This window comes from Seriola lalandi, unplaced genomic scaffold (genome assembly GCF_002814215.2).
Source record: "Seriola lalandi dorsalis isolate HSWRI2012SDOR001 ecotype SW California unplaced genomic scaffold, Sedor1 jcf7180002054911, whole genome shotgun sequence".
Classification (NCBI taxonomy): domain Eukaryota; kingdom Metazoa; phylum Chordata; class Actinopteri; order Carangiformes; family Carangidae; genus Seriola; species Seriola lalandi.
In genome coordinates this window covers 280,112-293,687 of record NW_019525463.1, presented here as the reverse complement: position 1 = coordinate 293,687, position 13,576 = coordinate 280,112, and the positions used below count along the sequence as shown (strand labels likewise).

The following is a 13,576-nucleotide window of genomic DNA, read 5'->3' as shown; positions in this document are numbered from 1 at the left end:
TTGCTGGAATCTACTCTTTCTCCGTTTGAATTGAGCTCTCATATGAAGCAATTTGATGGAAACTAGAGACATCGATAGCCATTACCCCGCTTTGCACAGGACGGCCAAACATGGCAAGCCAGGCCTCATCTATTATTCATAAACCTCAGTTTTCCCTAAAAACAACGTTTCTGATATTCTTTTTGCATCATGCTGCCAAAAGAGACGAGTCGGTGGTTTCAAATAACGCTTTTAAAACAGGGCTGATAAATGTTTCAAGATAGCACTGGCCCTTACAAGCCCCAATAGGGGAAAGTGTCTATTGTCTATCTTTTCATGTCTGGATCTTGTGGAAACACACAGAGCTCAAAGAAGAGAGGAAACATTTCGTATTCACTTTTTTAGACATTTAGCCTTCAGGCGTCGCATGTAATGGTAACGTGTCTTGCTCAAGGACACATGATCAAACCTGTGTTCTCAGTTTCAGAGCAATCTGTCTAACCAGTAGGCCACAGTAGTGGTAAAAGTATTCAGATCCTCACTTAATGTTCCTCTCCAGACATGTTTTAAACTCTGTAAAAATACTCTGCTATGATTATTATTTTGTTTAACATGGTTTTTCCCACATAAAAAATGAAAAAAAAGGAAAACTGGGCCTGGAAGCACATCTACACTTACTTCCTTATTGAGAAATCTGGATCAGGCATTGTGTCCTGCCCACCATTGCTGCTCGTGCCAGGTTAACAGGTGAAAGAGCAGTGCGTATCGAGATGGTTAATCACATGTTTGAGCCTCAGTCAGACCCAGACTCAGCAGTTTTTGAGCAATGTGTTGTGCACCAAAATCAGGGACTCAAAGATGTATCAGAACGCTATGTGTATTTAGCATCTTTTATTTGTTTATGTTGTTTGTTAGCTTGTAACTGGCAGTGGCTGACACAGTGTTAGTGGTGGTACCAATGTAAATTCTCGCTCTCTCTACTGACAAGGTTTTGGGTTTATTTTGCCCGTCCCTGTAAATTGACAGGATTTGTTCCTTGGGTTATATGAGGTATGAAACCCTCACTGTCTGAATCTGTTTTTTATGAGACTGTCATTGGGTCACTGCAGTTCCAAGGTGAAAATACTCATGGCATGGCACTGACTCCTTATTTTGCTCATGATATGTCTCTTATTATATAAAAAACATCATAGGGACATGTTAATAAGGTTAAAAACTTGATTTTCATCAGAGGGGATCTTTAAATAAAAGTACCAATAATCCAATGTAAAAATACTCTGATATGAGTAAAAGTCCTGTATTAAAAAAACTACTTGAGAAAAGTATTAAAATGTTATCAGCAAAATTTGAAATATTGGATCATTTTTAATCTTTGGGCCTTAAACATTTATTTAATGAAACCATGTTAGAAGATGAGGGGAAATCCTAACAACTCCTAAGCCAAGTTTCCATCGAGATGAAGCAGACATTTTCACGAAATTTCCAGAAAATCAGCAAAAGCATATGTAAATGAATGTACTTTTACACCCACGACTGTTATGCAAATATTAGGCGTAGGGCACATCGAGATAAACAGCTGGCACTGCTAATTCTCCAAGCCGGTGCCAGAGGAAGAGGGCACAATGAGATGAAGTAATTGAAAGAGCACCAGTCAAACCTCAAAATGGAAAATGCGATGGAAATACAGCATTTGTTGCTTTGTTGCGCCGATGTTTACTGAATTTTTCTTTTTGTCAATACACTTCAGTCATGCTTAAAAAAAAAATTTTTTTTTTTTCCTTTTTTTCGCAATATTTTCCACACAGGTTTTTTTTATGTGCAGATTGAAAATATGCATGAATTCAAGTGGATAGAAATGCACTTCCAAACATCTGAAATGTGACAAGGGAATCTTTTTTGTAAGGGCTCACAATCCAAACACGTTGGGAACCACTGGTTAAATTGTGTATTTTATAAGCTCATCATATGCGTTTTTATGTAAAATCTGAAAGTAAAAGAATAAAAGTACAATATTTTTCCTCCAAGATGAAGTGGAGCATAAAGTGTAAAGTAGCAGATCATGAAAATACTCAAGTTAAGTACCTCAAAACTGTACTTTAGTACTCGAGTAAATGCACTTTTATCACCCGTAGGCCACCCTGCTGGAAATCTGATGGAAACAAGACAGGAAGGGCTATCAAGCTATTCAGTCTCCATGTTGTCAGCAGTTCAGATTAGCTGTCACATCGCTGAGGGAGAAACAGATGAAGATTGGAGAGGGTGATTTCATCTGAATAATTTCATGCTTTGACTGGCAGAGCTCAGTGCTCACCGTCCCAAGACTTTGACGTCAGAGGAAGATAGACTGGGCAAAATAAAGACCCGGGTGCTGTCTAATACATGAATACAATCATTTGTCCTTCGGGGGGGGGGGACGACATTATATGAAAATTAATTCACAATTCTACTAAAGAAATCTCACTCGCTTGGCTTGTTTTTTTCGAGTAGACAAAAAGACAATCTTTATTTGTGTGTTTCTCTCCTTGCTCTGACTTCTGTGTTTACTTTTGACTGACTGACTTTAATGACTGAGGTCAGCTTCCACAAAAAACACCACAAACAGAAAAGGAGACAAACTCATACATGACGCTCAGACCTGGAGGCATCCTACCACTACCGACCATTGGATCACAAACCAGAGAAGAAGAAGAACGATAGAAGGACAGCATCAGTGGAATAGAAGAAGAGAAGACACATTTTTTTTTAATCTTCCACAGGCTATACCCCATCACTGCATCCCACACAGGAGTAATTAACAGTGATTTTAAATGCTACAAAAATAAGATGAAACAGGGAAGGAAGTGCTTCCCCTTGTTTGTGTGTGTTTGTGTGTGTGTGTCTTTGTACATGTGTGTATGTGCATGCCATGTCTTTGTAAATGTCTAGATCTGCATGTGCTTTTCTACATATGTCTGCATGTGTGTGCGTGTGTGTGTATCTGTACATGGGTCATTATGTGTGTGTGTGTGTGTGTGTGTGTGTGTGTGTGTGTGTGTGTGTGTGTTCACAGTGCTTACTCATTATGCTCACTTCCCAACATTAAAGAAGTCTCAGTCCCATGATACACACACACTTTCTCTCCCTCTCCCTCTTCTGCTCGCTCTCTCTTTGTGCTGTTCCCTTTATAGTCATGTCCACCATCTCAGAGGAACAGCCTCGTTATCAAAGACTGCGTGTGTATGTGTGTGTATGGTTGTATATGTGTGTGTATGAGTGTATGTGTGCATGCCCATATGTGTGTTTTTGTGATGCTACCACACACACCTCGCCTCATTTGCCACAGTCTATGCGCTTCCCTTATTGGTTTAACCCTCAGGCCCAGGACCAGCTTCAGTCAGTGTTTACGTCCATTGCGATCTGGTCTGGGCTCCGAGGGCTGATTTCCAGTCAGTTTCACCCTGTGGGTCCATTTATCTCCCGGCCCAAACTAATCCATCAATGACCGAAAGCCAGACAGGAGAAACCGTGTGAGGAGAGAGGTTGAATTTTCGTTTTTGATGTCTGAAAAAGTCTCAGCGAGAGCAAGAGAGCGGTAGCAGGGTGTTTCTGATTTTCCCCATGAAAAAATATATCATCATTACAAACAAGATTGATCTGAAGGTTTCACAGTGGTCATGCAACTTGAGTGTCGCCTCCTTTTCTCACCTGTCCTCCGCTCATCCTTTACTTCACTCCCAGCCCCTCCCTCCCCCTCCCTCCAAATCCCCATTCATCCTACCAGTCCGAGAGAAGGTACTGTAAGTGACCACAGTCATAATAATACAGAAAGACAACGAGGTGGGTGACCAGTGGTACATTCATACATGAGAAAGTCATGGTTCCAAAAGTCACCCGACCCAATCGACATTAGACAGTGCTGAAGACGCCTGTGCTGGCCAGGCTGTGATAAATGCTTTGTTTAGAAACATGAATAAGACAAAACACATCCCACCTGAAAATATACACCTCACCAAACCCACCCAGAACACCCACCCACACACACACACCCTACCCTCCTACTGAAACAGGCTATGGTTATACTTGTCATTACAATATGATATCTGAGCTCCTCATGAAAAAAATCAAACTGTTCAAGATTTTTTATATCACGTTGCCGTGAATCTACACTGGGTCTGAAAATATCAACACATATAATATTACATTTCCCATATGGACGTATTTATTTAAATCTGTGCCCGCATTGTTTTCCCCCTTTTTTTTCTGCACATCATTCCAGGCCTCTTTCCTCCTCTTCATCTCCATGCATTCACTCTTATTCTCGTTGTGGCTGGAATTCGTCCAGATAGTATAGAATTCCAATTACAACGCAAGCTTGGCCACTTCCAATTCTTGGTTTGAGGATGAGATAGCAATGTGGGCAAAATCCAATTTTTGTGCATCCAAGCCTATCGCTTAATGCGTCCTGCCGTGATTGGATGATAGGAATTGCACTGGAACGACAAGTTTAATCATAGCCATGGCTATATCTACCCCATCAGTGGCCAAGAGTCAATAGTCAAATCAAAAGGACCCCCTGATATGAGTGCAGAGACATTTCCCTTGTGTTTTTCAGCTGAGAGGTGCTGTTCCACCCAGAGTTCAGGGATCAGAGATGAAGGGCAGGTTCCCAGGCAGCTCAAGACCCAGCCCTCTCAGCCAGGCCTGGGAAGGGTGTCCGTGGCTGGGCCATGGAGGAGGCTGGCAGTGGGGGTGGTTGGTGGTCGTACAGAGGTGGAAGGTGGGAGGGGGGGAGGGAGGGGACGGGTGGGACGGAGACAGAGGGCTTCCCTGAGGGGTGGTGGATTTAGAGGGACAGCCAGCCCAGCTCAGCAACCCTGGGTGGAAACTCCAGGAGGCCGGGGAGAGGGGTCACAGCCAGGAGAAGAGTCCCAGGAGCAGTGGGGCCAGAACAGCTAACAGCACCATGGACCCTGGCCTCCAGCTTGGACCTCCATCAGTCAGGAAGGGCTCCGGAGAATCATATCCCGATCCATCTGAAACAGAAATAAGAGAGAAAAGAAAAACGACAAAACATCTGAACTGAGAGGGATGAACAGACAGATACAAAGACAAGACAAAGTGAACACACAGGGAATTGGATTTAGAGACAAAGGGTAGACAAGTGGAACTATTAACGTGGAAAGTGAGCGACAAACCACAAAAGTCTCACCCTTCAACAGCCAAGGAAAGGCTGAGAGAAGATGGCAGAGAAGGATGAGGAGAGGAAAGGGGGGGGAGAAGACGACAGCAACTGAGCTCTGCAGGGGGTTTAACCAACCTAATTACAGTTTAATCACAGAGACTCGGAATCTGGAGCAGCTCACACCCTCACACACGCGCAAAGACACACATCCACTCACACACACACACACACACACACACACGTGCAACCGCTCACAAATCACTCTAGTGACAATATTTTACAGATGAGATGGAAGTTGCACTGTCAGACAGATTACTTTAACAGCACAAAAAAAGAAAAAAGCAGAATCTCAAAGAGGAGCTGCAGCAATGACAGAATAAAAGAATGTATGTTGTTTCAGTAATTAGGGAGGAGGAGAGAATTTCCTTCCCCCTTAGCGGAAGATGGAATGATCTGATCCTGGAAAGCTGTGAAGGCCGTCTCTCATCCTTGTACGAAGATCTTCAAAGCCGCGTCATTATCTAGGGAGACGTGTTACTACCCGGGTTTGATTCTTTAGTCTGGCTTAGGGTTGAAAACTCATGAAGCAGAATCTGCCTTTGAAAAAGAACGTACAGGTAGATTTTTCAAGATAACGCAAGTGTGGTGTAATGCCTGCTGCAATCTGATCCCCATGTATGCCAATCATGTGTTGAGTTATTTTTAAATGGCGCGATCATAGGCCAACATGGCACTCTTGTGTCAGCATTGCGCTCCCTATGAGGGAGCTATTTTCAAGAGTGTAGCTTACCAGACTGTTTTTTTTGGGGAAAAAAAAAGAAGTCATGCTTCATCTTTTACCACACGGCTCATGCATAAGGAGAATTTTATTAAAATTATGAAGTGTCTATTATTAGATTAGACTGCTACTGTATGCGACGGGTTTATTATTAGATTGCTCCCTCGTTTCTTATGAGTAAATCTGGCCAGTAGAGTGATGTTGAGGCTTGGTAACATTTTTTAGAGAGCACTTTCAGCCTCCTCTGTTCTCTTTCTACAAGGACAGAAGGTCTCCCTCACACCCGGTGTGATGTGATGTGATTTGATGTGAAGTGCGTATGCCACTTTGTGCCTGTGTGCATGTGTGTGCTTCTCACAGTGTGTGTGTGTGTGTGTGTGTGTGTGTGTGCGTGCGTGCGTGTGCACGCTTGTGTGTGGTTGTATGTGTTAATGTGCCAGAATGTGTGTGTGTGTACGTGTGTGCAAAGGTGTTAAAGTGTTGCCTGGCTGGTCTGTGAATCAGAGCAGAGAGTGTTGCCGGGGCATTCTATCAGACCTCTTATTCCCCCCTAATTTTACTTTGATAGCCAATCTGGACCTTCGTGTATATGTGTGAACGTGTGTTTGTGCGCGAGCGTGGATGTGTAGTTAGAGCGTGACTTACCTGGAGGTCTGACATACACCTTCAGCTTTAGACATGCCCGCCCCACATGGTTTGGGTGAGGAGACGCTGTAAAAAGCAGAGAGATTGAAAGAGGAGATTAGTTGAGAGATAAAGTGATTTGTGCTTCTGATTGCAAAAATGTAATTGAGGACATTTAATAAAAGTTTTTTTTTTATATTGTTCTGTCACTTGTGGGCTGTGAGGCTTATTATCAGGTGGTTGGTTGGCATAGGAGTGAGAGAGATTGCTGTGACTGTGGCTCGATTAACCCACTTGTGGTAGCAAAAAAAAAAGCTGTGGGCCCCATATTCACTCCCATCCCCCTTCCTCTCTGTCTCCATTATCTATCCTGTCACTTTCAAGTAAACAAATTAAACACACATTTATTTAGTAATATGCGGCAAAAGTAGATTTGACATAGGGCACCTCAAACAGACAGGACCAACAAAGAATTCATCCTACTCACAACTATTGCGTAGGCGCCAAAGTCTGATATATCATATTCCTTTATGCCAAAAACAGGACATGTTCCGTCATTATGATGAACTTTGGCACTGTCGTTTATTCTGAGTCACACCCACATAAACCGTCCTGCTGCTGTCCTGGCACTAGAGCACCAAATGTGGATTAATCCGCATGTGAAAATGGTCCCCGACAAATGCACTATTCACCTCTTATGACTAATGTTTGCTAAAAACTACAGTGCCCATCAGATTTTAAAGAGAAATGAATATGCCTTTTTAAAAGATAGAATTATATATATATATATATATATATATATATATATTTTAAGATTCATGTCTTCAGTAGGAATTCATGAGCTTGGGGCTGAGTGCTGCAGCCAGGGAAGTAGAGTCAGAAAGTATTGAGAGATAAACAAATTATTAGTTTTGGCCTTCACATTGGATTTGTTGACAATAAGAAAAATATCCTCTAAGTAATAATACAGGACCTAGCAATATCAACTGTTATCCTTTCAGGTGATATTGTAATTTAGTTGCGCCTGCTCTCAAACAAATTCTCAATTATTTGAAATATCACAAACCAGCTGATACACAGTGCACCTGAGGTTTTCAAGGCTGCTGGGGATTTGGATCCCTCCCAGTCGATAATCCAGCATTGGACAGTCAATAGCAATTGTCAGGAAGACACCAAACCTCAACATAATCCACCCCAATCGCATTAAGCTCCTGTACCTATTCATGGGATGGCAGGGAGACACACTGGACAAATACACAACCAGATAAGACCAAAGACAGTGGAATGAATAAATCTACAGACTTCACTGGAGGACGGTTTAGGACCGTCTCTTGCCAGAAACTTGGATGTCTGTGAGGGGCTTCGACGCTGACCTCTTTTTGTGTGATGCAGATATATGCAGACATATCTTCTTTTTCACTGGGCGATTGTTACCACAGCTACAAAACTGTAATCACACTTGGTATAAATATGTCAGAGATGGTCTAGGTCAAGGATTGAAAGCAAGGAATGTGATTTCTGTGCAAGTTACACTCAATAATTTGTTATAATGTAGTCATTAATACAGCCTATTACATTTTCGGTGACATTTATTGCTTGGAGCATTTGGAGAGTTTCTGATATTATGTCCTTTTAAGTTCTCTTAAACCCATGCTCCCAAGCTTGTGAACTCCGGTAAACATACGAAGCACTTGAGGCAATGTAAACAAGTCTGTGAGGGATGAGCCAGCACACTGGGATTCAGTCACACTCACATTCATACCTTAGGGAAATAACCGAGTCTTAAATCGACCTGACTTGAATGTCTTTGGAATGGGGAGTGAAATCCATGCAAATTCCCCACAGACGGAGGTCCTTCTTGCCGTGAGGTGACAGTGCTAACCACAGAGCCACCGTGCTGCAGTGGCTGAATGCCGGAAAAAAAAAAAAGAGAAAAATGTTAAAAAGTTACTGTGATTCAAACTTCAAAGTAAAGTAAACGAAATTGAATCTGGGGTTTTAGTCCCACCTCACTCTGATGTGAAATAGAGCTAGAGACCTGAAAGGAGATGGTGGCCAACGCGCACACACACACACACACACACACACACACACACATATGCGGATGTGCAAAGGAATGCGCTCACACAGTGATGGTTGCATTGCAGAAGTGTGTGTGTGTGTGTGTGTGTGTGTGTGTGTGTGTGCGTGGAGACCTATTGGCCTTCTCCCTTGAGGAAGTCCGCATAGCCAGAGCCCACCGTGACCCTAGAGAGGACCATCATCAAGATCCACAGCGCACAGGAAATAAATCTGACCCTTCCCTTGCCCTCTCCTCCCTCTCTTTCTACCTGCAACTCCTCCCTCCATCCTTCTCTCTGCCCTTCACCTCCTTTACCCTTTTATGCCTTCTCTATAGGCCACTTCCTTTGCCTCAAATTTCTTCAAATCATCCACCTACCCTCCACACAGTGCGCAGAGAAAGTGTATTGTGATCCCCTATGAAGCGCTGCTGGCATGGAATCCAGCTTTCTGTCCTGTTGTATGTCTTTGTTTCGGCTTCCCCACTGTTTCACTGAAAAACGGCAACGCTACGGGAGAAAGGGCTAGAAGAGGAGAGATATATATCCCCCTCTCTTTTCCCCTCCTTCTCTTTTCTCCATGCCCTCTGACAATTTTCACTTTTGTCATTTCTTTAAAGTCTTATCAGCTCTTCCAGCGCCACTGTTTCCCAGCACATCCACAATCCAACGTCTCCTGAAAACCCATTGAAAATCACTCAACCTCATCAGATGGCAGCTGGGAGAAGTAAGAGGTGGAGCAGACCTGTCAACATGTCAACCACATGACAAATACACACTGCGGCGCGCACACACGGGCACACACTCGCGCAGGTCTGGCCACAAATCACCATCAAAGATTGATGCGTTTTACTCTGCAGAGTATCAGTGGAGAGGACACACACACACACACACACACACACACAAACACACACACACACACACACACACACACACACACTCATCGGAAGGGCTGGGTGGTTAAAACTGTCACACACGGTCGTTCCACATCAATACTGACCTGTGCACGTTTGTGTGTGTGTGTGTGTGTTTGTGTGTGTGTGACTGTGTGTGTGTTTCTCTGTGCATGTGAGAGACAGCGAGAAACAAGAATGTGTGTGTGGCTGTCACTCAGGATGATGGACATGGCCTTTCACGGACTCACAATTGCTTGACAACTGACCCCACAACCAGCCCCACCCCACCCCCCACATCACATACACATACACACACATGTATTCACACACACTCTCGTCTTGTGGCACACACACTACCCCCAGGGGTCGCAGAGACACAATACTATAGTCAGCAACTATACAACTCTGGAGGGGCCCTGTCCATCCTTACATGAGGCTGAAAACAAAAGAGTGTGTGTTTGTGCGTGTGTGTGCTGACTGGGAAAAGTGCAGAGGGACATCAGGTGGCTGTTAGCTTCGCCTCTTTAGCTCGCTGACTCCCGCCTGCTGTGTCTTTGACAGTGGAGACAACAGACTGAGGCAAAGAATATTTGCAAATACTTTTTCAACAAATAGTGTTGCTTTTATCTCATTATCCTTAAAATCAATCAAGTACTGATGATGAATACATTACAAAATGATATTACTGCCAATACAAATAAAATCTGATCACGCTAATGCTATGACAAATTGAATCCAAACCTGTGTCAATATCTGGATATCACTGTGAGGTCAGAATCACTGTCCAAGGACAAAAGAAAACTTGTCAAAGAAATATGTTGCACCTGCGTGTCAACCTTCACCTCATCCCGTTATGGTTCATGGTGAGAATGCATCATCTCCTACTAACAAGGCTGAGGTCAGACTGTGCAGGGATAAATGGAGAGACCCGTACCAGGCTGTGAGGTGACAGAGACGCTTCATGTCTGATTAGAATCATTGTCCTTTGTCTGAACAATACACTGAGTAACATGAAAGTAAAGTATAGGACTAACATGATAACGCAATAACTTCCCCAACACTATTGACTCTTTTAAAAGTTTGCACACTTCAGCCTGTTGCTACACGGCAGCTCAAAACTGTCCTCAGCAGAAAAAGCAAAACCGAATGGATCATTTGTTCAAACGTTTCAACATCCTGTGCATGCATTTTCCTGATAAGTGACTTCTTGTGATTGTGTGAATTATGACTGTTGCCTTTTGGGAAGATTCACTTTCCTTTCAAATTTTTCCCAGCTGGTCTGTGAATTCAAACAGGCGAACCTCTCGTCTAAACCGCCCGCACACTCCTGCAGCCTCAAACACAAAGTGGCACTTTTCTGTGCGGCGCCAGAAAGTTTGGACATTGACAGCAAAGCTTTTGAAAGTCAATTTAATGTGCTTTTCTGTGATTACCAACTGATCTTGCACTAAACTCTCCGGATGCAGTAAATTTATCCCACCCATCTGGCGCACCGAGCAGCTGAAAACAATGTTTAAGAGTAATTTGAAGCTACTATTTGTCCCATGCCTGGTGGGGGAATGATAGCTTTTTAACTCGGCTCAGAAAAACAGTCTCAGGGGGCAAAGCCCATCTGTGGTACTAATACATCACTTGTTGAAGTGAGGAGAAACATCAATACAGCTAATATAAAAATGATTACAAACTACGCCTAGTGACATTTTTACCACTTTGCTGAGCACACCACTTATGATCTGAACAGAAGCAGAGAGATACATCAAAAAATAAAGAGTGAGAGAGAGGGTAGGGGGAGTGGGTGAGAGATGGAAGGTGTATTTATGCACGCCGGTGGCTGTGGGAATGACATGGTGGGCTGTGTTTGAGAACCCTCTCAATCAGTTTCTGTTGATTGCATATTTACACATCGTTTACAAATGCATATTGAGCAGGAGCGTGGATAACACGCAAACACAGGCACACACACATGCGAACACACACAGCAAACAAACAAATAAACACCCTTTTACTTGTGCACACACAGTCTCTCACCTCATACACACACACAGCGGAAACAAACACACACACACACACACACACACACACACACCCACACAGGCGGAAACACACATTGCCTAGCTAGGTAACCTACAGATGTAGTAGTACTCGTGTCCAGGCCTGAACTCAAAGCCCAGGGAGAAGGGGGTGAAGAGCTGGAACTTCTCTGAGAAGCGCAGGGGTCCGTCAGGACCGCTGGGACGGTTGCACTCCCAGCGCTTGAAGCCACGCATCCTGTGCTGGCAGGAAGTGTAGCCCTCGTGGTTGACCATGAAGAGGATGTAGCGCTCCATGCGCCCGTGGGAAGGAGGACCCTCATAGTAAGGACAGTAGATGTCCAGATAGTCATTGATATTCACTGCCACCCTGTACTCTCCGTGCCAGAACCTGCAAGACACAAAGGAAAGTGAGTTCAAATTTCTTCAAGGAAAAAAAAAACAATCACAAACAGGCCCAGGAATATACACTGAATCAATGAGCAGCAGTAAGAGGGCTGTGGGAATAGTTTACTGAGCTAAGATGAGATCGTGTGAGACGTATACATTCCTACCAAGCTATGAATATTTACGACCTACTGTATATTCGATTTCTGTATGATTGCACAACATAAAGGAAACTGTGGTGAGCATCCACTGAGTGCAGTCATGCTGTGCACTGCAATTACATGAAATTGTATGATTGCTGTTTAGACATTTTTTTGTGTTTTGCACATGTCTGCGATCAGAGGTCACAGTCAGCTACAAAACAGCAACCCTTAGAGGTTCAACACATTGCTCAAGGACACTTCAACAAATGCTCTCTGATAGATGGTCTTTAAACCACCTGAGTCATCGCAATACAAAGCAAAAACATCCTTGAGGGTGTTTTTTTTTCTTTTCTTTTACTTATTTAATGAACATAAGAAGGTCAGAAAAATCTATAATAATCCCTCTGGTTACAGCGAAAGTTTGCACAGTAACCAATTTTATTTTAACAAAAGTTCGGTGAGCTTTGCTTCATGGGAATTATTAGTATGTTTGGAATGTAGTCTCTTTTTTCCAGTGGCTGAATGAGCCTACTCGTATGACACTCAAGAGAAGTAGGCCGTGTGATGGAAGAGAGAACGCATTATCATCCCACCCCCTCAAGCAAGTGTATAGAGGCAGCTGTGGTGAATGTCCACGTAGTTCCATACACATGCAGTTCATTGAAGCTGGCATGATGAATGCAAGTGGGTCAGAGGTTAGTGAAGAAGAAATATTGGTATATACACACATTGGAGTGGGTAGGTATTGTGGCAGTTTGCTATATTCCTCCCTCTGGCAATGAGTCAAGGATCTTGTGAAATAAATGCAGGTAACATATGGAAATACTGTACATGAGATGGTGCTTGAACACAGTTGCCATCTCCTCATCTCGATTCAAAAGCCTCTGCTTCTTCATTATAATATATTAGAAACATATGGCTTTTTTTACCAACATAACACAGGCTCTATTTAAGTTTATGTTATGGTGCCAATGTTGTGTATATGGGAATTGAACGTCTGTTTACAATCTTGAAGTCACTGGAGTGAAACAGTCTCTCTTCAAGGATAAGGCTGGCGATATTCTATATTTTTGTTATTGCCAACAAATGCCATTAAAAGAACAAAACCAATTGTGTATTAGTCTAAACATGTCAACTTCCCTACCCTGTCTGTAACAACCATCCCCAAGCCCTCTGGTTTCTTCTGAGGATGTCGTAAATATTTAAAAATGGGTGATGAATACATATTTTAATTTTTAAAAGAGGTTAAATCATTTTCTTAAACAGCTCTGGCACTGTTTTTTGTGCACAAGTCAGTCAAACAGGAGCAAATCGTGCATTTGTTAGGGACTATTTTCAGCTGTGGATTAGTACACATTTGTTGACGAATTTATGGCAACAGGATGGTGTATTTGAGATGAACTCAAAATCAAAGTACAGTGCCCACGTTCGTGGTTATGAAGAAACATGTCAGTCAGTGTAATGTTGTGGCTCACTGATGTGTTTTTTATATCTTTTGGACAAAAATGGAGCTTTGCA

The 13,576-nt window shown here is 43.0% G+C and overlaps 1 protein-coding gene across 1 annotated transcript in view; it reads right to left on the bottom strand.

The window, feature by feature from the left end:
• Positions 1-2,690: 2,690 nt before the first annotated feature.
• The window catches only part of efna2a (ephrin-A2a), a 79,693-nt gene continuing 68,807 nt past the window's right edge, over positions 2,691-13,576 (bottom strand). Inside the window, exons 2-4 of the mRNA XM_023430746.2 lie at positions 11,627-11,919; positions 6,564-6,629; positions 2,691-4,991 (exon numbers count right to left, since the gene is read on the bottom strand). Coding sequence (XP_023286514.1) covers positions 4,867-4,991; positions 6,564-6,629; positions 11,627-11,919 — 484 coding nt within the window. The 3' untranslated portion in view covers positions 2,691-4,866. The remainder of the gene's footprint in view (positions 4,992-6,563; positions 6,630-11,626; positions 11,920-13,576) is intronic.